We start from the raw sequence: 27,743 nt of genomic DNA on the forward strand, positions 1-27,743 counted from the left end.
TCACACACCCTAACTAGAGTTCTTTGTATCACACCATAATACAGCCAGAAAATTATATCTTATTTTACAAGGAGTACAAGATTGATTAGAGGATTTCAGTTTAGATTCAGTGTGTTTTAAATGTTATTTTAATAATTTACTTACATTAAGATTCATCAATGTAAATGCACAGTTTGAAGAGTTTTGACAAATGCATATAATCATGTGACCACCACCACAATCATAAAACGTTTTCATCCATCCACAAAAGTTGACTTGTGTCTCTTGCAATCCATCTCCTTCCCTGTCTCTCAGGCCTTGGAAATCACAAATCTGCTTTGAGTCATTATAGATTTATTTGTCTTTATGAGAAATTCCATACAAATGAAGCATATGTTTTGATTCTTTCATTTAGCACAATGCTTTTGAGATTCATCCATGTACCGTGACATGTTTTCCCTTTTATTGCTGACTACTGTTTCCCACTGTGTGGCTATACCACAGTTTTGTTATCCATTTACTGGTTGATAATTTGGGTTATTTCTAGTTCTTGGCAATTGTGAGTAATACTTCTATGAATATTCAAGTACGAGTCTTTGAGTGGGTATATATGGGTTGGTGCAAAAGCAATTGGGGTTTTCCCATTACTTTTAATAGCAATAACCACGATTACTTTTGCACTAACCCCCCAATTTTTTTTTTCTAGAGTAAATACTTAGGAGTAGGATTCCTAGGTTTTGATGCATTTTTGCAGTTTTAAAACAGTAAAAATAGGCTTAGGGCTAAAAGACAGAAAAGTATTCATTGTAATTTAAATGATTTAGGCAGACCAGATTTAGGCAGAACAAAGACTACGAAATAGTAACCTATTATACCAGATAGGAAGTTTTTGAAAAGTATAAATATTTCCCACCATACCTCACTTTAATAAGAAGCAATAAGGAGATGATAGTGAGATTCTGGACTGGATGCTCCAGTCTTGTAAGAGTCTTTCTTGCATATAGCTATGGTACATGCACATATGCATGATGACCCCAATGCCCACTGTCATCTAAACATCAGTACAAGTTGGTGTCCATCACTGCATGTTGCCTGTATAGATCTAAGTTGCTAAAAAATGACAGTGGTCTCCAACTGACTTCAGATGCTTTGCTCGAAAGGGCACTGACTCACAAAGTATTTCAGAATTGTTTTTTATTTGAAAGAACAAAAATTTTAGAATTATTCAGAAGTAACAAATGGACTGTTTTGTTGTTCTGGAATCATAAAAATTGTTAGAGCTGAAGAATTGATGAGAATAAAATGTGTTTTTAGGTCAGAGGGCAGAAACTGATCAAAATGGACAGGCACAAGGGGGACTAGCACTTGGTGGGGAGGCCAGCTGAGTTTCAGTGGTAGTCTATGCTTTGAAACCTTATTATTTCATGAGATTCCTTCTCTGGGGAAACCTATGATTGAAAAAGTTCTCCATGCTCAAGTCAACCAGGATAGGCTGGCCCTTGGGATGTGAGACACAGTGCTATCACTGAATGCCTAAGACAGGCACTCTCCAGTTAAATGGGGAAAGAGGTAAGTGGCTAGTAATATAGAAAGGCTCTCAAGATGAGATGATACACTGTCAGGGAGACTTTCTGTGTTCCCGGGCACACAGACAAAGGGAAAAAAGGTCTTAAGCTCTTATAACAATCTGATTAAATAGCAAACAACTTTTGGAATGTCTTTTTAAAGAGCCAGATGTTTAAAAAGAACTATACCTTGGAGAACACAGTTCTCAATTTTGCCTTGCCATCAAGTGTGCATTATGTTGGTATGACAGGCAATATGACAAAGAACCTTGTCAGAAACTGCATGTTAACTCCTCGAGAGAAATGTCAAAAGCAGATACTGTACACACTAGACTTGCATGGTAACTAACACTGTCTTCACTAAATATAACTATCTGTATTAAACCTCTTTCTCAATATATATCACCTAATGAATATTCAAATAATGATTTATTTGTAGTTCATGAAACAAAAGCAATTGAGATTTTTTCTTTTTCTGTTAAATTTTTTTATATTTGACCAATCCACTGGTCGACATAGATATGACATTTAAGTAGGTTGATTTCTGGGTTAAATGAAAGACTGAAATATAATACTTCTTGAAAATCATTTGGTGATTGAACTTTTCTAAAGCAGAAATCAAGACAATATGTTTTGGCAAGATTTTTAAACAAGAGTTGGTGAAAAAAGTTGTCTAAGTAAATTGTATTTAATAAAAAAATTCAGTTGATCTAAATGGAACATTCCTTTTAGGATTCTAGAAAATTTACTTTGGGCAACTCTTTGAGCAGTTATATTCAATAGTTAAGAATGTGAATACTGATATTCATTTACTTAAAAAACAAACAATATTTTATCTGTAGCAAGTTAAGAATCCTCAGGACTGGAAAAATCTGTTCTGAAAACATTAAATATATTCTGAGATAAAAGATAAGGTCCCTGGCGATGGTCTGTATATATCCCGTATTTAACAGTGAAGAGGTTTCAAGGGGTATAAATGTATGATTTCCAGGTTGGTATCAAAGACACTTATTGGGTCTCAAGCCTTGTTTGGGTGGCTTGACCAGTGGTAGTGCATAGCATCTTTGTGAGAAATATTAAAGAAGATTCATATTTGTGCAGAGGTAGATTATGAGGCATGATGGATGACAGTTTTAATGGGTATGGGTTTAGTTCTCCAAAATTAAGGGTTAGAACCAAAGATTCATTTCATGTTAACCTAGGAGTTCCATCCTTTAGCATGGCGATGTGCTCTCCAAACAAGGCACACGAAAGCTGATTTGCAATTATTGCTGATTTTTGTTGTATTAACATTCCCACCATAGCCAGCTTCAACTATCAATGTGAAGTCACTGAGCACAGAGTAGGGAAGAGGTACACAGAATCAGCTTTTAGGAGCAGTTACTAGCTGGATCCAGCATACCACTCTATCCACGATGATGATGGCATCGATTTCCTCTGTCCAGGCCTCCCTCACCTCACTGGCAGCCTGAGAATTTGTGAAGTTACTTTACAAATTAATTATTTATTTACAAAAGAGTATTTATGGCTCAGTCTCTGTGGCTACATATTACACTTGCTTTACAAAAATCATAAATATTAAAATCAGAGAGAAAGTCCTATTAATGCACTACACTAAAGGGTAATCAAATCATTATATTATGCTGTTTGATTATGAGGTGGCCAGGGCATTTTATCAATGAGAAAATTGAGGCAGAGAATGCCCCATGATAGCCAACGAGTCAAAGACCCATCTCCTGATAGTCAGCCTGGGGCATTTTTTACTTTCTCACATTGTCTTTAGTTACTTGATGACTTGATTATAAATTCTTTTAAACACACGATTTTCTTTTAATATGTACATTTTAATAGGACAGCAAGACAAGCAATCACCCTTTTTAAAGTGCAGCAGCTAACAGCTGGTTGGAGCAGGAGGCTTTTCCAGCCCCAGGCACAAGTCACTTCATGCCCCAGGAGTGCTGATGATTCAAGGGAGATGGGAGAACCAGACGAGAGAGGAGGAGGGTAGCAAAGGCTTGGTTGGAGCATCCTGGGAGCATCTATCTAGAGGGGACTTTGGGACTTTTGTTTCCAGCAGACTGGCCAGTCAGGTACTCTGGGATGCCCGTACATTAAAAAACAACTAGAAAAAAATAATGATTCTGGCTTTTCTGTTCTCACAGGAAGTAGGGAATATCGTCAAGTGTAAAAAAAAAAAAAAAACCCACAAACAAAACAAAATTGAAATTAAAAATACCTAAAACGAACCGTAAAAACCCTCCCCCAACCTGAAATCCCATAACCCACAGAAGGGATTCTCATTCAGAAGGTGGTATCCCCCCAAGAGCAGGTGCACTATCACCATTGCAGGTGGAGACAGGCCTTAGGCACAGGGCACCTCACAGAGCTGACCCGGAAGCTATGGTTACGCCTGAGCATACAGGGCTGCAGGAGTGTGTCTGGAGCAGTAGTACCCTCTGAATCCTGGAAAGCAAAGCAAACTTTTCTTGGAGGAAAGCATTTTCAAGTGAATCCCTCAGATCTTTCACAGATTCAAATCAAATACATGTAAGATTTTAGATGCATAGAAAAAAACATCTCTACAAAGACGACTTTTAGATGAAAAACAAACTTCTTAACAATGGAAGCCAGAATATGTTGGAATAATAACTTTAAAATGCTAGGAGAGAATTACTGCCAACCTAGATTTTCAAGACTGGAGTTGAAATAAAGACATGATCTGATAAACAGAAAATGGTGAGAGTTTACCCCCAGAAAACCTGCAGTAAGGGGACTTTTAAACCATGTGATTTGTACTTCAGGAACAGAAAATGATAATCCCTGCAAACTGTCTGAGATGCAAAGTATAACTTCTATAACCTATGAACACATCTACAACTAAATAAACCAACACAGAGAATCTTTTTTAAAAGGAAAGAAAGAAGAAAGTCTTTCACCTGGACATGCTTGGAACCCTTTAAGAATTATCCGCTTTTGGCCCGGGGCAGTGGCTCACGCCTGTAATCCCAGAACTCTGGGAGGCCGAGGCGGACGGATCACGAGATCAGGAGATCGAGACCATCCTGGCTAACACGGTGAAATCCCATCTTAACTAGAAAAAAAAAAAAAAAAAAAAAAAAAATAGCCGGGCGTGGTGGCGGGCGCCTGTAACCCCAGCTACATGGGAGGCTGAGGCCAGAGAATGGTATGAACCCAGGAGGCGGAGCTTGCAGTGAACTGAGATCGCACCACTGCACTCCAGCCTAGGTGACAGAGCAAGACTCCGTCTCAAAAAGAAAAAAAAAAAAAAAGAATTATTTGCTTTCTACCTCCATCTTAGGAGATGACCCAGAGAAAAAGTCCAATCAGAGAAGTGGGGCAGGGTCCATGGCTTGTGGTTTACTACGCAGTTCTTTTTAACTGGATAGAGTAGTTGAAAACCTCAACATATTTGACTTGGGCCTGACCAAAAACCACAGGATGATTCAATGCTGTTCCTACTCATTTGGTTTTCGGTTCTGTGGTTTGCTCTTCATTGGCTGTTCCTTCCAAGAAGGCAGTTTTTTAACAAGAGAGTGACTAATGAGAAGAAAAAGATGAATGAGATTTTTCTTAAGAATGAAATAGGGCCAAGAAATGTCTAATTTGCAAGTCTTTACTTAAAGAATCCTTGTGCTTAAAACATTTCATTATAGAGCAATAGTTTTGAGTTGGGCTGATTTTACCTGCTAGGGTACACTTGGCAATGTCTGGTGACATTTTTGGGGGTCACAGATGGAGGTGGGGGATGCATCTAGATGCTAGATACTTGCGTCTAGTATATAGAGAGGAGGGATGCGGCTTAACATTTTACAAAGCACAGGACAGCCCCCACAATAAATAGTTATTCAGAACATTAATGGTGCCAAGGTTGAGAAGAGGAACAAAAATAAATTCTCCTCTGCCCTGGAAGACAGAGGATTTGGCAGTAAACAGATTATTTTAAGATATTTAAAACCACTACAAGGACAAACCTTGGTAATGCATCTTCAAGATCTTCATGTTTGTTGCATTTGGCTATATATCCAGAGACAGCCTTATTGCCTGTTCTTTAACTAAGATTTCCTCTTGAAAGCACCAGATATAGCCAGCTCCATATAATGTTAGCAACTCTTGCGTTTAAGCTAGTTTTACTCTGTTTGGGAAGGAAAAAGTGAAGAGGAGAAAAAAACAAGCTAGATGAGGTACTCCTTGAGGTCTTTCTCCTTAGCTAGCTGATCACTGAAAGGATGTGCCGAATTCTTTCTTCCACTGGTGCATTGGGGCTCTAGTTTGGGTCTTGCAATAATGGGCAAGTGCGTGGGAGCGAGGTGGTGTGGTTGAGGCTGGACAGACTAGCTATTGTAGAAAGTGTACTAATGTTTTGCTCTGGGCTTCAAGCTGGGCTTCTTCTTGTATTAGTGGCATATTCTCTGTCTACAACAAAAGTGTCCAGCAGACAATGGTGCTAAGGTCTCTTAGATGTGAATGAAAGAGATGAGATGGTGAACAGCCCAGTTGGATAGATCATATATCATTGCTAAGCTGGAAGAATTCACTGAGGGTCTGTCTGTTCTTCCTTTGGGAAGAGGTATGATGCAGAAGGACCATCCAAATGAATAGGGAGGCTCAGAGTGTCTGGCACGGAGTCAGCTACGATGGGGCGGTGCCGCTTCCCCACGTGGGGGGGCTACACCTAACTTTAGCTTCTCATAGGAATCCCTTATGTAATCCAACTTCCCACATGATTTCCAGATGTGAAAGCTGGCATGCCTGGAAAACTCCCTGCATAGCTGGTGCACAACTCAGACTGCTTGACACCTGAGCCTTGACCCCCAGATCCCCACATAAGAAGGTATTTTCATGTTTGTGGTTAAAAAAAAGAAAGGAAAAAAAAATAGGATATAACAGGGTCGGGGCCCTTCCTGGAACACTAAGCCACTGTATGCATGGTAGCATCTTGACTCTTGCATACCTCTTGCTGGAACTGAAACTGAGGGCTAAGCTGATTAAGTTTGCCAAATTTAACTTTCCTTGCTTGCTTTTAACAGCTTACTTATCGCTTATCTTAAAAATCCCATTAGCAGCCAAGTAGGATGGCACACACCTGTAGTCCCAGCACCTTAGGAAGCCAAATCAGGAGAATCGCTTGAGGCCAGGAGTTCGAGACCAGCCTGGGCAACATAGTGAGAACTTCATCTCTACAAAAAAATTTAAAAATTAGCCATGCATATTGGTTGGTGCTTGTAGTCCCAGCTCCCAGCTACTCCAGAGGCTGAGGTGGAAGGATGGCTTGAGCCTAGGAGTTTGATCCTGCAGTGAGCTGTGATGGAGTCACTGCACTCCAGCCTGGGTGATAGAGTGAGACCCTGTCTCAAAATCCTCCCCCCACCTACCAAGAAACCAACAACAAAAAGCTCCCACTTGCAAATCACTTAGCCAAACAATACATAACTAAACTCCCACTAGCATCCTTATAGATAACATCTCTGACTGGGGCACTATAGTAATGTTGCTTAAATTGTTTTCCAGGAACTAGGGGGCAGCTCTTGTCCAGTTCAAGCTGTTGAGACCACTGACCCTTTAACTGGGCCTGCTCCAGTGCCCAAAGGGTGATCTTTTGATGTCAGAGGGCCAAAAGCTGCAACCTCAGATTATGCTGACACTGCCATTTTGTGCATACGTGTCCTATGAAGAACGATGTAGCTTAATTAGTTTTGCACAGAAACCCCAATTGCTTCACTTTTCCTACTTGCCAATCACCTTTCCCCATGCTTCAGAAGACCCTGCTTTCTATTTCATAAGTACTCCCAAACCCTCTTTTCAAAGAGATGAATTTTGATTCATTCTCTTGTATCTTTGTATGGTGGCCTTGTGAAGGAAATTGCTTTCTCTTTTGCAAAACCTGTTACCACAGTGATTGGCTTGCTATGCACAAGCAGAATGAACCTGGCCAGTAACAGAATTACAAACATGAATGTTGAAATCTTCTTATACTCATATCGTGTGCCATTGTGGTATTTGTCCTCACCTACTCCCTATGTATAGGATGAAAGTTCAATTTGGTTACTTAAACTCTCTGGAAGTCATGTTAAGGTAAATGTTTAACAATTACTTATTTTCACAAATAAAATGAACATGAGCTACATACACAGTGCAATGGAAAGCAGACTCATGCTTTGTATGTTACTAATAATTCACAAATACTAAACATGGCTACAGGTAAGTGAAGGAGGCAACTAGTTTTACGCTGTGTTTTGCTGGGGATCTCAAGGCCCTACCATTAAAGTTTCCATCTGCCAAGGTACTGCCTGCCCCTGCTAAATGATTAGTGCACCATCAGTGTTTACAAACAATGTTGTGGGGGTATTACTTAAAAAACAAACAAACACACAAACAAACAAACAAACAAAAAAACATTGTTTAGGAGAGGAAGAAAAGCTGGAGGAATAAATTCTCCCTTGCTGACATATCAACAAGTAGGAGCATTGATTTTGAGAGACTGAATGTACAAAGGGACAGTGGCCATACCATACATAAAAAGAGAACTCTGACCCACAGCTGCAGCAATGAGTCCAGGAAGCCAAGCCACCACCTCTGTAGCAATCAGCAATCAAATGGTCAAGACTTACTCAATAACTGCCAGCTTCCCTGATTTCTGCTCCCACTTCTAATTTAAGACCAAGCAGAGAGAGCCAAATATGCCCTCCTAACCAATCATATAGGATGCCTGCTTCTACTGGGCCAGTCTCCAGATTCCCAGGCCAGCAGCTTCCAATCAAGGCATACCTGATACCTTTCCTTTTTCCACTATAAAGCTTTCTCATGCTTCTGCCTGCTGGCGAGTCTCTCTCACATGCAAGTGATGGTGGCTGACATACTACAGCAAGCTCTAAATAAATAGCCTTTTCTTGTCATTTGAGTGGTCTTCATTTATTTCCTCAATTTTCGTTTTCTACATAGTTACTAATGAGATGTTAGAGAATATGATCCTGAGGGGATGAGACATGAGACAGCTAAATCTGGCTGTATAGAGGTGGTCAAAAAGAATGAAACCTTGTTTTGGTTGCAAAGATGCCTGAACTCATGGTTGGGGGGTATCTGTGGTTGTGAGATAGGGAGAGAGGAGGAGAAGAGAAACTGAGTAGTATATACAGACTATTTTACAATATTGCCCAGAGGCAATGCTATTACAAATAAGAATCTTTAATTTATAATTTTTTGACCAGCATATATAAACTCTTTTGACACAAGATGTCTCACTTGACTTTCACAAATGTCTCATTTGACTAGCCCCTTCGTGGGGTAGTTAAAATAGTTATTTTAATCCCAATTTTGAATAAAGTGTTATCCCTGGTTGAGGAGACCAGCTAAGAGCAGTAGGGCACCTGCGCAGAGTCAGCAAAGGGGGTTCGCAGCAGGGCGTGCATGATGAGGGGCCCACGCGTCCAGCATCTTAACTCTGCTTTGCTCACCCCCTGTGCTACTCCCAGCATTACCACAGTCCTGTTCTCATCATCTTATTCCTGCAAACAGGACCCCGCAGAGCCTCATACCTTGACGTGTGGAGCAAATGACGATTAGTTCCTGACTTGCATCTCCAGATCGTCTTACTGGAATCAAAAGTTCCCCAATGTCCTCTTCTATTTTGTATTCTGCCTCTGGAATATAAACTGTTGATTCTAGAAAAGACAACAGAAGACTTTTCACCAAGATTTAGATTTGATCAGTGATATTTGAACACACTTGAGCAGAAATGTACAAAGTCTTTGACCCTTATATTTTCCAACAAGATTAACTGTATCAAATGTAGTGAGAATGGGAAACATTATTTATTATTGAGTGGAGCTGGAGAGGCAGTGGAATTGGGTTTAGGAGACCTCTTTTGAAAGGTTAAAAAGGATAGCCAGCATTAAAAAGGAAAACAAAAATCCTGCAGCAATTTCATGTCTTATTTTTCTTCTGAGATCAAAGTTTAAGTCTTCTAAATGGAGATCACATATTTCTGTCCTTGCTTTACTTTTACTGTTTGTTTTAAAATATTTTAACAATGAAGTAATCGAATTCATTAATGAAGAAAACTGTTTACATGCTTCATTCAACAAACTGCTTATTTAATATTTATTAAGCAGACACTGTGCTGGTCATTTAATAGGCTGAGAAAAATAAACTACAGGTCCTTCCCTCAATTTTAAAGATCATATTACTGCTGAAATTCACTGCGTTGTGTATATGTGCACACACGTTTGTGTGTGTGTGTGTGTGTGTGTGCATACACCTAGACATCATCGAAACATTCACTGAAATATCCATATGAATATTGGTCATGTCTTGTTGATGGGATTATGTGTACTATTTTGGCGGGGAGAGATTTTAGATGTTTTCTTAGGCTTTTTATTAAGCATGCATTGTGCAATTAAAATATAGGTGTTTGTTTACAAATAAAATTTTAGAGGAGGTTGTTCCAACTCATAGTGTGAAGTGGATAACTGCAGTAACTATCTATGAAACCACATTTTATTTCCTTAGTTCTTTTCCTTATGTTATATATACACCTAGATTCTTCCTTTTAGTGATGCAAGCTAAAAGGGAAGAGATTGTAGGCAATCATATATATATATATATATATATATATATATATATATATATACGTATTTTTTTGAGACAGGGTCTTGCTCTGTCACCCAGGCTGGAGGAGGGCAATTTCGTGATCTCAGCTCACTGAAACCTTTGCCTCCTGGGTTCAAGTAATTCTCATGCCTCAGCCTCTTGAGTAGCTGGGATTACAGGCATGCGCTACCAGGTCTGGCAAAATTTTGTATTTTTAGTTGAGATGGGGTTTCACCACGTTGGTCAGGCTGGTCTCGAACTCTTGGACTCAAGTGATCTGCCTGTCTCAGCCTCCCAAAGTGCTGGGATTACAAGAATGAGCCACTGCACCTAGCTGGCAATCACCATTTTTTTTTTTTTCATTTTGGAACTATTACTAAACGATAATTCAGAATTCAATGTTAAATTATCTAGCTATTATATATTAATTTTTTTCTTCTTTACTTTCCTGCCTACATTAGCTTCAACAGATACAAGTATCAACCTCCAGGAAGACACTGGCCCTGAGGCACAGGGAGAAAAGACCAGTGATAATTTTCTTTCCTCCATTTTACCTGTATGGTAGTCTACTATCTTGACATCTTTCAATTCAAAACGTTGGCATCATGGAAGAAGCTAAAAGTAAATTAAAGTTATCAATGTCGTATGAAAAAAATTGATACAGTAGGGCTAAGTTATTCAGTCATGCCCTCTGTTTTTTCCAATCTGGAAAGCCTGTTTCTATCTGCTCTTCTAATCAAAATCCCATTTATTTTTCAAGATTCAGCTCAAACCCTGCCTCCTTCATGAGCCTTAATTACTTGGGACCATGATGACCTATATTCTTCTTCTTGAACTCTTAGTGTTTCTCCCATGTGTCTTACGTTTACTTCATAACTGATTCATATATCGAAGTGTTGTTCTCAACAAAACTGGTCTGATACCTTGTTCATTAGGTGGTGGGGGCAGTGTTTTCTACTTCTTTTGTATCTGCCAAAGTGCAGAGCATATGAACACTACTTCTCAAATTATGTTTTAAGAAAACTGGAACTTAGAGATTTTAAAAGACATTCCTTGGAGATGATGAAAAAAAAAAATCCACAGTTCAAACTAACAAAACTAAACTAAACTAAATCGGTTTCCTTATAGGAGAGTTTCTCAGAATCTTAAATATGCTAACATGAATTATGATGCCTCAAAAGAGGGATGAAGTTTGAAATAGATCCTAGACTTGTTTGACCATGGAAAGCTTTCCATCCCCTGTAGATGTCTATTACACTAACGTTCTCTTATGTAGTTCAGAGCATGCTAATGCAAGGATTCTTCACTGAGTCTTGTGGAACTTAAGGCCTGCTCCCTGGTTGTAAGCTACGCACTTCCAGGTGCTACATGACCTCTTTTAACTACTGTGTGTAATCAATCTACTTAATTAAAATTCAGAGATGAATACTCATCCCCCCCTACTTTAGGGAATATTCTTTTACTTCCAAAAAAGGGGCAGCAAGCAGTATGATTACTGCTTAGATTTTTTTCCTTTTAATTTATCTGGGGAGACATTTGCTGAAAGAATGAATGCATAAAATGAACCAATGAATTCAAGGACATTATATACAATAATAACAGAACTTCAGGGAATACATGTTGAAACAAATGAGTTGGCTCCAGGAGCCACATCTAGGACAATGGATATCTAAGTTCTCATTTAATCTGGCTGTGAAAAGACAGTGGCCCTGGAATGAGCCCTGAGGATTAGCCATCTGGGAGCAGAGCTGTTTGGTACCTATGGTGTGTAGAAAGCCTGCAGTAAGATCTTGTATATATATTACAGGAATGCTGGTACAGATCCTCTGTATTTTAATCCTCCTATATTCTCTTTCAAAAATCCTGAGAGCAAATGAAAAATTATTGTCTATAAAGTAATTTACTTCACTTTAAATCCTAAATGGATATGAACACATCTAGTGGCTTACAGAGCCTGAGGGAAGTATGAATGCTGGAAATGGAGCCAAGAACCTGTACTGGTTAATAAAGCAAATCAATCAGTATCACATACCATCTCCAGGGTCCACAATTTCAACCGTTGCCATTTCTGGAAACTCCAATACAGCCATGAGAGGTTCCGACAGAATGATCTGGAAGGTCTCTGACGTCTCATATTCATTGTCAGGTATGATTCTCACCCTCCATGTGGCTGTAGTCTGTCCAGGATTGAATTGGACCTGTTTATTGGTCTTCCATTTGAAATCTTTGTCTCTTTTTGCAGTTTCATCCTTGGTACTAATGCCTGAATAAAGACAAAAAAAACTATAAATATAAAGTCAAGTGACTGAAGGCATAGTCTCCTTTCAAAGTGGTTTCTATTGTTAACAAAAGTAGATAACATAGACATTGTTTCTTTTAATGCTCCCAAAAGACACCTGTAAATGATCTTTCTTGGCTAAGAGAGTATAAGTAAGTGGAATTGAATAGAATTGAGATGAAAACATGGAAGGGGGATTGACAGAAAGAAGAGAACAGAGAACAGTCTTATTTAACTTATTTATTCTAGCACATGGTTATAGAGATCCTCTGATGTGCCAAACTCTACCAGATGCTGGGGATTCAGAGATGAATAAAAAATTGTCCCAGCCCCCAGAAAGTTCATAGTCTCAAGAGAAAGATAGTAGAATATGAGCTCTATGGAGGTAGAGATCTTTGACCATTGTGTTCACTGATGAATTCCTGGGAATTAGGACAGTACATGGCATGTAGTAGGTATTCAATAAAAATTTTTGAGTGAACATTTTGTATCTGATAATTTCAATTTCTGCAGTCTTTGGAAGAATGACCCCAGAGGTTGTTTTCTCTTGCTGATTCTTACTCATGGTGGCTTGTTTCCTCATATGTTTAGTGATTTTTTGATTGTAAGAGAATGCTTAGGAATTTTTCAGGCAATTAGTGTAATGTTGGTGAAAATGGAGAGAGGTGAGAGATTTGAGCTCTGTTAGGAAATAGTAATTAGTAACTTACTGAAGATACTAAACAACAACAACAACAACAACAACAAAATAGTGTTAAAATACCCAATATGAGATACAATGATGAAAGATGCTATCCCATCAAGACTAAACAGACCTTCCTCTTAACCCAAAGTGTTCAAGCAGCATTCTAATATTGTTTGGTCTTGATTTTAACACACCAAGAAAACAATACCCCTGCCTCACCACTGTAGGTCTCATTATAAGGGTTAGTTACGTTCTGCAGTTGTATGGATGTGTGAAATCAAATATGGTAACCTGACACCAGCTCTGGTGAAAACTTGATATAAGGCCGGGCGCGGTGGCTCAAGCCTGTAATCCCAGCACTTTGGGAGGCCGAGACGGGTGGATCGCGAGGTCAGGAGATCCAGACCAACCTAGCTAACACGGTGAAACCCCGTCTCTACTAAAAAATACAAAAAACTAGCCGGGCGAGTTGGTGGGCGCCTGTAGTCCCAGCTACTTGGGAGGCTGAGGCAGGAGAATGGCGTAAACCCGGGAGGCGGAGCTTGCAGTGAGCTGAGATCCGGCCACTGCACTCCAGCCTGGACGACAGAGCGAGACTCCGACTCAAAACAAAAAACAAAAAAACAAAAAAACTTGATATAAAATAAGATTAATAGCCCCCTCATGCAATTCCTTGGCCTCATTCTCAAATAATCTGAAACCTTGTAAAAGATACACAAAGCTATAGAGCCTGAAAATAATTTCAAAGGTAGGATAGCTTGTGTTGCCTTTGCAAATCTGCTGAAGAAAACCTGCATTAATATCAATTTTGTGATCGAGAGTGAATGTTCAGTAATTTAGGAAGAGTCTCCTTTGGCCACATGTTGGAAGCGGAGAACATAAAGAAGAGTGTCCTCAGCCAAAGCTTAGGTAGAGCTAAGTGACGCTGCTATAGGAATGAAGCAGGCACATGGCGATTTACTTAATGTTTGGTGAACATTGTCTCTGTGTGAAGTGCTGAGGATGTTACACAGAATTAGGCACAGCCACCACTACCCTCAAGAGGTTTTCATTTTTGGAAGAGGCAAACAGATAAACAGGTGATTTTAATTGTGTTTGATGAGTGCCATGGAATGGTATTTGTCACTTATTGAGCATTGGCGGTATGCCAAGAACCGTGCTAGATTGATTTATAATCATTATTACAAATTCCCCTCAAACACATCGTGAGGTGGATAATTTACTTACACGTAAGGAAACTGAACTCTTTTAAAAGTCACAAAAAAGAGTAAGTGACAGAGCAGAAAGTCAAACTCTACGATTTTGTTTCTTTTTTCTTCTGGATCTTGTGGTTCGACTATTAGCCTGGGGTGGAGTAAGCAGGGGCATCAGGAGGACTTTCTGGATGGTCTGAGTGAGATGCTTTAGAGGTTCCTGTCTGTGATGTTGAGTAGTATTGTGATTTTAAGGAGTATTTACCAAACAAAAGGGCTGGCTGTAGTTTACTTAACAACAAATATTGGTGACTACCATATGCCCCATGCTGTTCTTGAGGTTGGACATAACCCAAGATGTAGTTCCTGACCTTATAAAGCTGAAATCTACTTGGGAAGACAAATAGACACATGATCCATGCCAATTATGGTAAGTGCTATGAAGAACCATACAGCAGTGCATGGAGATAGAGTATGGCAGGGGTGCTGCTTTGGACAGGGTGGCCAAAAGGATTTCCAAAGGGTTCAGTTAGGGCAAGCATTCAAATGGTTCTGAGCAGATGAACTTTTTTTTCTTGGGTCAGGATATAAAAATGCTTCTTGACATTTTAACCCAAACTCACAAGAAGGCCTTGAGATAAAGAATTGTGGAAGTAGGGCCTGACAAGAGGAGGGAGGCATATTTCAGCTGACATTCCTGGCAGCGAGTTCTACCACGTGTTGATATAGTAACCTGGAATGTAGGCCGAGGCTGAGGGCCACCCAGAAATCAGGGTGCTCTTTGGCTGACCCCTTCTCCTAGAACAGTCCTATTTTAGGAGCTCTGGGCCCGGAGCGGAGACTAGGGAAAGTCTGCCTTTTCTTGATTGCTTGTTTTCTCCCCAGCTCATTTCTTCCCTGGCTTCTCTCCAACAGTTTTGATATACTGCCTGAGCTCTGGGGTCCTGCATGTCAGGGAAACTCAATGCTTATTTGTAAAATGAAGACAATATACCCCATCTGTCTTCTCAATAGATTATGTAAATAAAGGCAAAATGATCTCTGAAAGTTCTGGCAGCTAAAGATGTTATGAAAATGCAATGCCTTATTAGAACAACTACTGTTAATTATTAATGATGATAAGGAGATATATTATGCAGGCACTATGTATGTGTTTACTCCAAGAAGACATATTTCTGTACTAGGTCCTTGTAGAATATAAAGAAATTCGACATGGTACATGTCCTCAAGGAATTTATAACCTACTAGCAAGGTTAAAACAATTATACATAATCAAAAGAAATATATAGAACTAAACACAGTAGTGGATCATGTACTCATAAATAATTTTTCAAAAGAAATAGCTAGAACTAAGGCTAAAAAGATATGCTTAAAACAACTTTGAAGGAAATTGAGTGACTTGAAGATTGTGGGATGGCTATGAAGCATCTTAATTTTCCTGGGGACTGGTGAGTTATAAAACAGAGAAAGATGTAACTTGCTAGAAAGAGAAAAACAGGGAAAGGATGATAAAAATTGATATATATCTAAGCCCCATAACTCACATGGAGCAAAACCCACAGCATAATTTCACAGACATTTTTTTAGAGATTTCTCCAAACCAGTTATTTATTCTCTTTCAGTATACTTTCTTATAATTAGGTTTAGTCCTAGATTTCATGTTTCCATGACGTTTTACCAACAACCAATCCAAAGTTACTTACTGATAAATGATGTTTCTCCAAGGTATCCTCTGCGTGTAAGCGTCACTTCTAAGAATGTGGAGTCTTCATCCACAATGTAGTACTCTTTCTCCAAACAAATCCAAGCCCACTTTAGATGGAAAGGTTGATTTGTTAGTTTATTTCCTCCTGTAATTGATAGGGGCAAAGGAAAAGTCAGCTGGAGTATTTGATGGCAAAAGTCAATGATCAAGGTGTGCATTTTGCTTCTGAAACCAGGGGTTTCAAAACATACTCTTGTTTTATTTTGTTTTTTTTTTTTGGTGGAGAGAGGAAATGTTCTTTGCTTTGCTAGAGGATGTCATGAGTGTCATCTTAACCCCTATTCCCCCTGCTTAATCTAGAGGGAGCCAGGTGCCTCCTGTTCCCAAAGGGTCTTGTGCATCAGGGTTCTGAAGAGCCAGAGTTTGGTAGTTTTAAATTCAGGTCATACTCAACACCTCTATCCTTTTCTCCCTGCTTGTCTTGTTCACTTCCACTCTCTCTGCCTCCTCAATTTTTTCTCTGCCCTTAACTTACTCGTTTGTATTATTTGAGCATCCATTTGATCTCATATTAGTCTGGAAGTTCCTTGAAGACAATACCGACATTATATTTACTTATTTTATCACTTTCAGGACATAGTATGATGCATTGAACCTATACACTCTAATGTTTAAAAACTACCCATGAAGAGGACAATAGACAAGGGATATAAGAGCTCTATCTTATTTCCTCTTGTCCACACCAAGTCACTGGCCTCTTTCTGAAAGATCAACCCAGCCCCTTATTGTGGCTGTGTAAGGTTTGTGTATTGGTAGCAAGAGAAGGTCTCCCTCATCTGTGCAGTGGTTGCTGCAAATAATCACCTGTGAAAAGATGTTGAAGTAGAAATCTTTATGACTGAGTTTCAACTGATGGGCCAATATGATAGATATCAGATACCAAAGTGACTGTGTATGAACTCTATCAAATAGAGCTTTACTAACCAGTTCCACAGTTACTGGACCCCTTAATCAGATCAAGCATATCAAAATGGGGCAGCGTGTAGACAAGAAAAAGAATTTGTGAAGAGAATACTTTAGAAAAAGCTGATGCTGTGGTGGAAATCCCTATTATCACCAAAAAGGGTATGGGTATGAGATGGGGCTACAGCCTTGACCTCCAGCCTACAGGGCTTCAGGGAACCTCCTGGAGAGCTTGACATCTCCTTCTACAGTTGGAGTCTATGTGACTTACTCATTTCCAAAAAAGATCGGCAGGGTAAAGGAGTGAGTGGAGAGCGCTGCATTGGGAAGCAATAGAGTAGCTGTGAAGAGCAGGACAAAGAAAGCAGGTATATGGACTAGAGGTGGGTCATCTGTCCAATAGGGCCAGTTAAGGAGGCAACAGGATTTCCACAGAAAGGAAGCTGGGAGCCAACCACCAGATTCCCATGGGTTGCACAGGTGGTAAGAGACAAGGAGGCTCCAAAGATAGGAATCTTCAAGGAACCCATGAAAACACTAAGTAAAGAAGGGGTCCCCCTTTAAAGAGCTGCCACCCAGGGACCTCCAAGAACAGATGGCAGTAATACTCTCTATACTAGACTGTGCTCTGCCTACCTTATCTCCTGTCTCTCTAGAGTCAACCTTGGAAGAGCAAGGCCTTGGTAGTAAGCGAGGGGAACCATGAGCATGGAAAGAGGGAAGCTGGCCTCAGACCTCCTTCACACTGCAGGTTCTGATTTATAGTTGCAAAGAAGGATCAGTAGAAAACAAGCACTGAGGTTTAATCCTACTTGGGCTTATAGGAACTCACTGATGTGTAACTGCAAGATAAATGCATATGTTGATTTTCATGTTTACTCTCTGTAGTTTTCTCTCTTTAAAAAATAACATTATTGATACTATTGTGGATATTCTGATAAATACAGAAAAATATAAGACAAATAAGACAAATAAACGTGCCCCAAATCCTACTGCTATTTTTTTAAAAACCATATTGTTTACAGTTAGAAAACACTTTATTTTTTCATGTATGTAGTCCTTTAGATTTTGAAATCCTGTGTCTTGGCAATAGTTTATATTTACTTTTTTTGCGTCTTTTTCAAAGTTCTTTTATATACTGTCACATGTTTTATTCTACAAACCCATTACAGAGTATGGCAAATATTAGTCTCAATTTATAACTGGACAAACAGTTTCAGGAGGATGAGGCAATTTGACCAGGTCCCCACAGGTGAGTGGTGAGGCCAGTTTTGCAGTCTGCTACTCCAGTGCTCTGTCTTTCACTCTGAGCTGCCATTCCTGTGGGTTAGGGATCGATGTAATGCAAACACTTCAAAAGCAAAGTAGGAAAAATCGATTGCAGATCAGACCCTCTGAATAAAAACATGCACAGTGAGAAGGGTTTAACAATTAGAGACAGAAACATTTCCAGATTCCAAACAGCTAATTTGTAGTCTTGTGATGAAGAGCATAGGCTCCTGAGTCACATGGGCCCAGGTTCGAGGCCTGCCACTTATGAGCCATTTGATCATGAGCAAATTATGGGTCTTCAGTTTCTTCATCAGTAAATGTGATAATAGCATTATGTGCTCAATTGGATTGTTGTGAGAATCAAAGAAAATAATGCTACCAAATGCCCAGCACAAATGAGGTGCTCAATAAACGTGGGTTCTAATCATCATAGTTTTAAAACAGCAGAGGATCGATTTACGCCAGGCTATATTGCTTCTTTTGACTTTGCTTTCACTACTGACTGGTTAATACATCTTTTAAAAAGTGGCTAGTTTCATCGGAACAGCCTGTGTTAGAACTTGGAACTCTTCTTTTATTATAACATTTTTCTTTTTAAAGCACTTTCCTGTCACATTTCATATTCCTTTGCAATCTGCCTATATTTTGCCTGCCCCCAAACCAAACAACACTATTGTTACGTTTCCTTGAAATTTTAGTATGCCTTGAGCAAGTTAAGAAAATATGAAAGCATCATCCTCTTCAAGCATGAGCTCCTTAGTCACTGTAACCTGATATCACTGGCTAATCAATGCTTTCTGTGACCACATGCTTGCTGTTAGGCACCATATCAATTCACTTCCTAGAGAAATTAGAAATATAAACATGATCTGGGATAAATAAGAAATATTCTGTGTTTCAAAACATTTAAGGGGAACCTACTTTAAACCAAGTATGTTAGGAGAAAGAGGCTGGTAGGAATTGTTTCTAGTTCTAGATGAATCCAAGAAGGTGAAGACCATCTACAGATGTTTTAAAGCTCTATTTATTAATATTCCTTAATAACATTAACCTTAGAAATAGAGAAATTAATAGCTAAGGAACAACTCAAAGGGGTTTTGGCCTAAAGATACCAGTGGCTAAAATGTAGTAAGTACATGTATTGGCCAGAAAAAAGACTGTCTATCAGAAGTCAAACTAATTAATGGTGATGCTAGAGCAGAAGAGAGTTTTCATTAAAGTATTTTCTCTTTCCCCTTCTCTATAAAGCGACACAAATCAGAGATAAATGGCTCCCTGATGTATTGGTCGTATCCTACAAATTGATCCCAAAAACCAACTTCTTGCTCTCTGCTAAAATGTTATTTTATTCCAATTAAATGCACAATTAAATTTGTGCCAAAGACAATATCATTTGATTCTGGGGCTGGCTTAGTTCCTAATGCTTAAATCTTGAAGGAGCTACCATTGCAATTGCCGGTTTACTACAGAAATAAACATCCGGAAAAGTTGTGTTATTGTAATGCTGTATTTATTTATTTATTTATTTAGACAGAGTCTTGCTCTGTCACCCAGGCTGGAGTGCAGTAATGCTGTCTCAGCTCACTGCAACCTCCACCTCCCAGGTTCAAGTGATTGTTCTGCCTCAGCCTCCTGAATAACTGAGATTACAGGCAAACATTATAACGCCTGGCTAATTCTAAATAGTAGAGATAATATTTATACATTTTTATTTCCGTAGTGTGGGCATTGACCTTCAGGATTCTCTAATCCAACTAGAAAATAAGACGTGTATATGAAACTGTTAAATTACAACACAAGGGCAATATGATTGTGGATAGAAATGAATGGAGCAAAATAAGTAGAAAGGAAGACTTCCTGGGATGACTGGGCTAGGAGAGATGGGTAGAATTCTCTCTGCAGAGAAGGAGGGGCCATTTTAATATGGAGGGAGAAGAAGGTAGACTTAAGGGAAGCAGAGTGAAGGAAACTTACACAGGGCATGGTACGTTCTTGAAAATTTGTAACAGTATTCTTTAGTAAAATGTACTGTTTCTAAGGCATGACAAGACCACTTCAGAATAGATTCAGGAAGATTTCTGATTGTTAAAATACTTAACATGCATTTACCACAAAAAGAGTAATTCTGGTAACCTAAAAACATTTCAGGCACCCTTTCAGTTTGTTTGGCTTGGTAACTAATAAAAAATGTGTTAATGCACTCCAGAATTCTCTTGTAGATCTAAGTTATAGTTTAGGTTTCTGAAGGATGATTGATGAAAAGTTATAATTAATTAATTAAATAATCCATTCAGTTATTCCAGCAATATTTATTGAATATCTGTTATATGCTCTTGACTCTTCTAAGTGTTGAAGATAGAACAGTGAAATCAAAAAAATCCTTGTTCTTGTGTAGCTTACTTTCCAGTGGGCCAATAAGCAAATGATGTATAATATAGTTGATGGTGAAAGTGCTATGCAAAAATCAGGATAGTTGGATAAAGCATAACTGGGAGAATCAGAAGGTGATATTTTATATAGAGTGGTTAGAAAAGGCTTTTCTAAAGGGGTAGTATTTGATTAGAGAATGGGAGAAAGAATATTTCAGTCAGAGGGAAAACAAACACAACAATAAATATTTCCATATTTTGAAACTAATCAATATTCTGTCATGACCAAAGGCTACTTGGTCTCCATTCACTTCTGGTGCCCTTTTTATTCCTATGAATCAGTACCTATTAATCAGTACTTAAGAAGGTGGACTGGCTTTTTCTGACCAGTAGTATTCATTAGGGCCATTTAGGTCACATGCTTTTGTTTTGTAACTATTCTGCAGCTTTTGAACTCCCTGTCCATAATTGGAGGATTTAGGATTTGATGAGTCCCATCTCCTATAGCAGGCATGTCCAATCTTTTGGCTTCCCTGGGCCACATTGGAAGAAGAATTATCTTAGGTCACACATAAAATACACTACACTAACGATAGTTGATGAGCTAAAAACATGACAAAAAAACCTCATGTTTTAAGAAAGTTTATGAATTTGTGTTGGACCACATTCAAATGCATCCTGGACTGCATGTAGCCCATAGGCCATGGGTTGGACAAGCTTGATCTACTGGAAAGAATTAGAAAATATCATTATGCAGCCTCTCTTACAGCTAGGGCGTAAGCTTGTCACTTAGGCTCTGCCAATGTAGCTTGAGACTTTGATTTAAAAGTGTACAATATGAGTAGGCTGCAGGTCTACTACATAGAGCCCATATTGGTGAGGGTTGCAGTGGAGGCACTTGGTTTTCATGGACATTGGGAGCAGAGATCTAGTGTCCAGGGACAACTGTACCTAGTGGCAATGGTCGTCCACAGAGTGCTGTTGGCATTCTTTCTTGCTGCATGTCCTGTCATTCTGTCTCTCTGGCCTCCTAGAGATACTACTAAAGCTCATTACTATGCCATAATAAATTTCTTTATTTAAATAGCAACAGTATTTAATAGGACTTAAATAGCAATGGTAGGTTTGCAACTAGGAAAATTCTCTTGTAGATGTAAGTTATATTCTAGGTTTCTGAAGGATGATTGATGAAATATTATAATTGACTAAGCCATCCATTCAATTATTGCATAAATATTTATTGATCATCTGGCATATGCTGTTCCCTCTTCTAAGTGTTGAGAACAGAACAATGAAAACAATAAAATCCCACAGCAATGAACTTATTTTTGTCTTAGTTGCATTTGTAAAGGAATAAGAAGACATTGAATAGTGAAGGTGAAAATGATTAACATAATGCCTGGCATGCACTAGGCACTCAAGACACTGGGCCCATTAAGGCTATACTGATATCAATGCAATGCACACATTTTAATGGACGCACAGGAGAAAATAAGTACAAATTGGTGTTTTGGAATGCATAAATCAATTATACACAGGGAACTGTTTATTTGCTCATTTATACAATATGCAATTACTTTGAAGTCAAACCATACATCAGGCACAGTGCTAAGGGTTGTAGATAAAAAGACATGTCAGGTAGGAGCTCTTCAGAGAGGATGTTGACAGGCTTCATGAAATAATAAGAGCTTAAGCATTAAACAGTGACAGTGGAAAGGGAAAAGATGGGTTAAAGAAAAATGAAGGAAGAACCATCAGGCTGTAGGAGATGACCAGCTCTGAGAGTTATGGGAACTGTAAAAAATGACTCATAGAGCCCAAACAGGGCAGCTGGAGGAGTTGTGTAGGTATAGTAGTATGGCAGTATAGATATAGCAATAGCCGATTTAGAGAAGCCAGGAAGGAAGATAGCTTGGGAGTTTGGTTTTAATTTGGCTTTGATGTGATGGTAAGAAGTCCAAGTGCAAAAAGCTCATCAGATATTTGGATATATGGGACAAAGTTTTGAGGACAGCCAAAGGCAAGACATGTAAATTCAGGAGTAATTATTATGCAGGAAGTTTCTGAGAGAGAGGCTGAAAGTCGGGTTTCTGAAAGTTTAACAATAGAGAGCTAAATATATATTGTACAATCTTTGTATTTTGTTAGGCATTACTCTCAAAGGTTCTAGGCAATTGTGGAGTTGCATAAGAAGATTTATAGCTAGTGGGACCCCAGCTGCATATCTGTCATAAGATACCCCAGGGACTCTCAATTAGCTGATTCAGCCACCACCCTTTTCCATCCTCTCTCAGACCTGCTACTGGGGTCTTGATGGACAGCTGGCCACCCCTGGACTTTGACGCTCCAAGCCAGAAGCAGGGTGGAGGAAAGGGCTGCGTCTTCATGACACATCCTGCCTCCTCATGTGTGGCTCTGAATGAGAGTCCCCTTCTGGCTGTGCATAATCACTTGCTGGAGAAAGGGTGTGAGGGGAAGGAAATGAAATATTAGAAAGGGAGAAGGTGGGCTGGGCCAGGGAAACCCTGCTAAGACAGAGACTCCTCATGTGAGGGTCAGTTATAGGCTCCCTGAATTCTGAAGTCAGGGAATTGTGAGGGGGTGTGGGATTCTGAAATCAGAGAATTGTGAGGGTGTGTGGAGTGAGGGGATGTCACGGTGGTCCTTCCAAATGGAGGCCAGAGAGATCATTGCCTAGACCTTAGCTATGCCCCCACAGGCTTCAGTTGGGAGCACTCCACTTCCTCCCTCAGACCCAGCAGCAGGCAGTCAGCCAGATGATGCATTAACAATTGTATTCAGTGTATGAGAGGTGGTTTAATGTGTAATAAATAAGAGTGCAGATTCTGGAGTGTATGAAAACCCAGTTTATGTAAGTCAGGGACTTTGTGTAGCTGACACTATGTACTTCAATGATGGAGATGCTGTAGAAAAAGAGAACCAAGAACTAAACTTTGAGGACAGTTGCATTTGGAAACCAGTGAAGAAAAAGAAATCAGTTACAGAATAGAAAATAAGAAATATTTGAATTAGTTTTATCACAATGTGGAAGTCTGGTATAAAATGATCACCTAGAAGTAAAAAAGAATAGCTTGAAGCGTAAGTATAATTTTCACATCAAAGCATGACACTTTGTTATTTGCTAAATTAAACTGTTGTAGCTATGTATCTAGTTATACTCTAGTGCATGATTTTCCATCTCAGTACTACTGACATTATGGGCTGGATAATTCCCTTGTGACGGCAGCCCTGTCCATTGCAGAATGCTCAGCAACCTCCCTGGCCTCTACCTCCTAGATACCAACAGCATTCCCTCCCTGCTCCTCCTCATCCTCAATTGTGACAATCAAAACTATCTTTAGACATTGCCAAATGTCCCCTGGGGGGGAATCACCACGGATTGAGAACTATTGGTGTAGGTGGAATGAAATAATTTTGCTAAATCTGATACAAATCTTCATATATCTTACAAACCTGTGTTTTAGAAGAATGATAAAACATTTTAGATTTGAATTTGGCATAGAAAATCAAACACTCTCTGTTGAATTCAGAAGGTAGTCTTAGCATTGCTTAAATTAATCTAAGAAAAATCATAATATAAAACTATTTTCCATGTGAGAATATTAGAGTTTACAAGTCATGAAGAAGAGCTATTTAGTGGGGTTTGATTTACCATCATACTTTTTTTCAGACAGTATTTTGAAGTGGAAGCATCAGGTTGTCAAGTTCAGTTGGCAAGACCTGACAATCTGTTCACTCACACAGTAGCTCTCTGGCCTTAGGCAACTTCTCATCTGCTCCCTCATCTGCAAAGTGGGAGTAAAAGAGGGGCAAAGAAGTACTGTGTGTGAGAGGCCTCAGAGGCAGGGGAGTGCAGGACAAATATCAACTTTATAACTTAAGCTTTTATTATTAAATTCCTTTCTTCACATCAAAAAACAGTAGAAAAAAAATTTTTTTTTTAAAAAAAACTACATAGAATAAAATTGATGCCCTAATGTTCTAGAAAAAATAAAGAAAGGAAAACATATAACCTCATACTGGAAAATGAGAGTAAAGAGGGCCCAACATGCACCAAATGCCCATTATGAGGCAAACATTGGACTGGACACTGGGCAGCCTGACCAAAAAAAAAAAAAAAAAAAAGATGGAGAGATGGTCAAGCTGAAGGAGACAGGAGTCAGTAGACAGGCTCTGATAGGACCAGCCAGGATGAGAAAATGATTTGAGTGCACAGTAAAGTGAAGAAAAATAGAAATTTGAGGAATAGGAATGGCTTAGAAAGTGACTATTAAAGTAATAATAGAGAAAAACACCCAGCTGCGGATTTTGTAACTTATCAAAATGTGAAGAGTATAATGACATTTATGTTTTCGCAATTATTTCCCATTGGGTTAAAAAATATGGGAAAAAGACATCAAGTATTTTACCTAAATACTGTATTTAGGAAGACTTAATTTTGATATAACTTAATTACTAATTCTAATTTCTAATATAATCCCCTCTTTTAAAAATGCGATAATTTAAAAAATAAACACAAAAATAAAAAAATAAAAAATATGATATACCACTAAAGAAATTTTGAAAATGCATTTAATAAATGCTGACTCTCAAATAGATAAAGTCATTTACCAAATGATAAAGTGGCAGTCATTGTCAAATGTTAGATGTTTATGACTTGAACTTGGAAAAAATTTTAGTTGACTAGGATATTCTATCTTAGGTGCTTAATAATTAAGAGAAAAATTAATATTATATATAGTTGTGTTTTCTAATACTTCATAACATTTTTAAATAGCTTCATTGTCATAAGCATTTAGCTTCTACAGCTCACACCGTAATATCATTTTAAAGTGTATTTGAATTCCATAAGAACCTATTCATTATGCATTTGGAAACAATACCTTTACTTAGCAATTGTCGCATAGTGTCAGTTAGTATCATTGCCATTTGGAAAATGCTTCACAGTGAGAAATGTGTTACTCTGACTTGTGACTTCACATGCACAGGTCCAGTTACATGTGTATAGATAATAAATATAATGGTCTTTTTTTTCCAGTAGAGCTATAAATTTAAGGAAAAGAAAGTAACCTGGAATAGAAGAATTGGCAAATTAGGTAACAGAAAAAGCTAGGTCTCCATTTTCTTCTTCTGGCTATCTCCCATGTTCCTGGAGTTGCTGGTAGCAATTTCAAAAATGTGTCTTTTTGGTTGAAATTTGCTCTATGCCCTTCCCAAATAAGGGTATTATTCCACTTGATTGTCTACTTCCATTTCTCAGGCTTTTGCTTAATTCACTTCTATTTATTCAACTGTTTCCCGGGTCTCCCTGATTGTGCCCTTTTAGTGCTTCAGGGTGCCACCACCCACATCCTGGAGCTTGGAGGGATAGGTGACCCTCTTTTTGGAGTCTCCAACATTACAGGCTCATATCCATTCTCTTCTTGAGGAACAATAGACTATTTTGTGAAACCATACAAAATAGCCCATAGGTTTTTCAGAAAAGAGGGAAAAAACCAAAAGAACAGCAAAGAGATGAGATTTCTGTGGTCCTTTTTCTAGTTGTATTCTCCTAAGCTGCAGAGATGCTACTCACAGACAATGCTCTTAAATCCACCCCTGCAATGTTTGGACATGTAGGGCAGGTGGTAGAGGGAGAGGTGTTTGTGCTCACGTGGTTGGTGGGTGGGGAGAGCAGAAGGTGGCAGGTGTCAAGGCTGCTAGCTCTAATTCTGTTCACTGAGAGGTGTTTGGTGTATTCTTTTTGGAGATGTCCCCAAACTGTCTTGATGATATATTTGGCTCTCCGTTTTGGAGAATTAAAACTCAACATGTAGTGCTATGTATAACAAAACAAGTTTTTCGTGCCCTTTTTCTCCTTCTTAAAATAGTGTTCTTCAATATAAGAACAGTGGAAACAGTGTGAAATAATAAAGACCCCAATCTTTTCTTAGATTCTTTTACATGCCTCAATAGGGACACCACATTCTGCTTTTGACACAAAATAAAACTACTCAAAGAAGTCTCAAAGCAAGACATTAGAGATTTTAAAAACAGTTGTATCAGCAGAAGCTTTCAGTTAGTAGCAAAGTAGAAATACGCTGCATGCCCACATGGGCCATCTCTTTTTGGGAGTTGAGGCTCCACATGGCTTAACTGGAAGGCAGAAGACATTGTACCTTCTTCTCAGGAGCATACAGGATTTAAGGAGGAGGTTGAAACAAACTCTTTCTTCCAGAAATGTAATATGATATAGTTAGTGTAGCAACTTATTTAGAGATAAAAAAAATCATGCTCATTTTCGGATACAATCTTGAGTCCAGAGCAAGGGACTGTGTACTTTCATGTACTGAACTAGCGGGTCCTCTTCTCCTTTTGAATCTCACTCTGTTTTCTTGTCCTTCCCTATTCACGGTAAAGACTATGTTTGATCCCTATGCTCTAGGGCCAGGGACACCAGGGTTTGCTGTGTCCTTAGCAATCTAGCAATTAAACATACTGTCCAGAACATAGTCTTCATTTATCGTTACTGAGAAGACACAGATACAGCGTATTGCAACTCTGCTTGTAGACTAAATAGGGCTCTGAGGCAGTGAAAGGAAATGTGGCCATCAGCATCACAGCGAGCTCATGACTGCCCAGGTGAGTGCCACACCCAAGTACCTCATCTGTCCTTAGTATCATTTATTTCATAGTAGACCTTGTGATTGCTGTGTGAAATAATTTACGTTTGCTTTCAAAATGTTAATTTGGTGGTATCTTAAATTTTTTCTTCCGGTGATTCTTCCCTTTTGTGCTATATAAGGATCCTTCTCTGCTGTTACAAAGATCAAATATGAAGATAGATGTGGAAGTTTTAGAAAACAGAATTTTCCTAAACCTAAGTTTGCAGAGTTCTCAGTAAGAAGAGAACAGTTCTTCACCCTCAGAAATCATAGAAAGAGATAGTATTTGGGAGGGAATCAGCAGTGAGTCCTTCTATTAGATTGATCCAGAGGAAATTGTTATTTTCTTCAGGTCAAAAATGGGTGAATGTTCAGCAATTTCAAATAGTTCAACTTGACATATGAGTGGTGTCAGCGTGTCGTGGGAACAAAACTGGACTGAGTGAGGAGATCTAGGCTGGA

At 38.9% G+C, this 27,743-nt stretch overlaps 1 protein-coding gene across 1 annotated transcript in view; it reads right to left on the reverse strand.

The window, feature by feature from the left end:
* The window catches only part of FREM3 (FRAS1 related extracellular matrix 3), a 119,720-nt gene that overhangs the window by 23,084 nt on the left and 68,893 nt on the right, over positions 1-27,743 (reverse strand). Inside the window, exons 3-5 of the mRNA XM_030926019.1 lie at positions 16,011-16,157; positions 12,184-12,414; positions 9,098-9,223 (exon numbers count right to left, since the gene is read on the reverse strand). Of these exons, the coding sequence (XP_030781879.1) occupies positions 9,098-9,223; positions 12,184-12,414; positions 16,011-16,157 (504 nt within the window). The remainder of the gene's footprint in view (positions 1-9,097; positions 9,224-12,183; positions 12,415-16,010; positions 16,158-27,743) is intronic.

The sequence above is a fragment of the Rhinopithecus roxellana genome, chromosome 2, assembly GCF_007565055.1.
Source record: "Rhinopithecus roxellana isolate Shanxi Qingling chromosome 2, ASM756505v1, whole genome shotgun sequence".
Taxonomy (NCBI): domain Eukaryota; kingdom Metazoa; phylum Chordata; class Mammalia; order Primates; family Cercopithecidae; genus Rhinopithecus; species Rhinopithecus roxellana.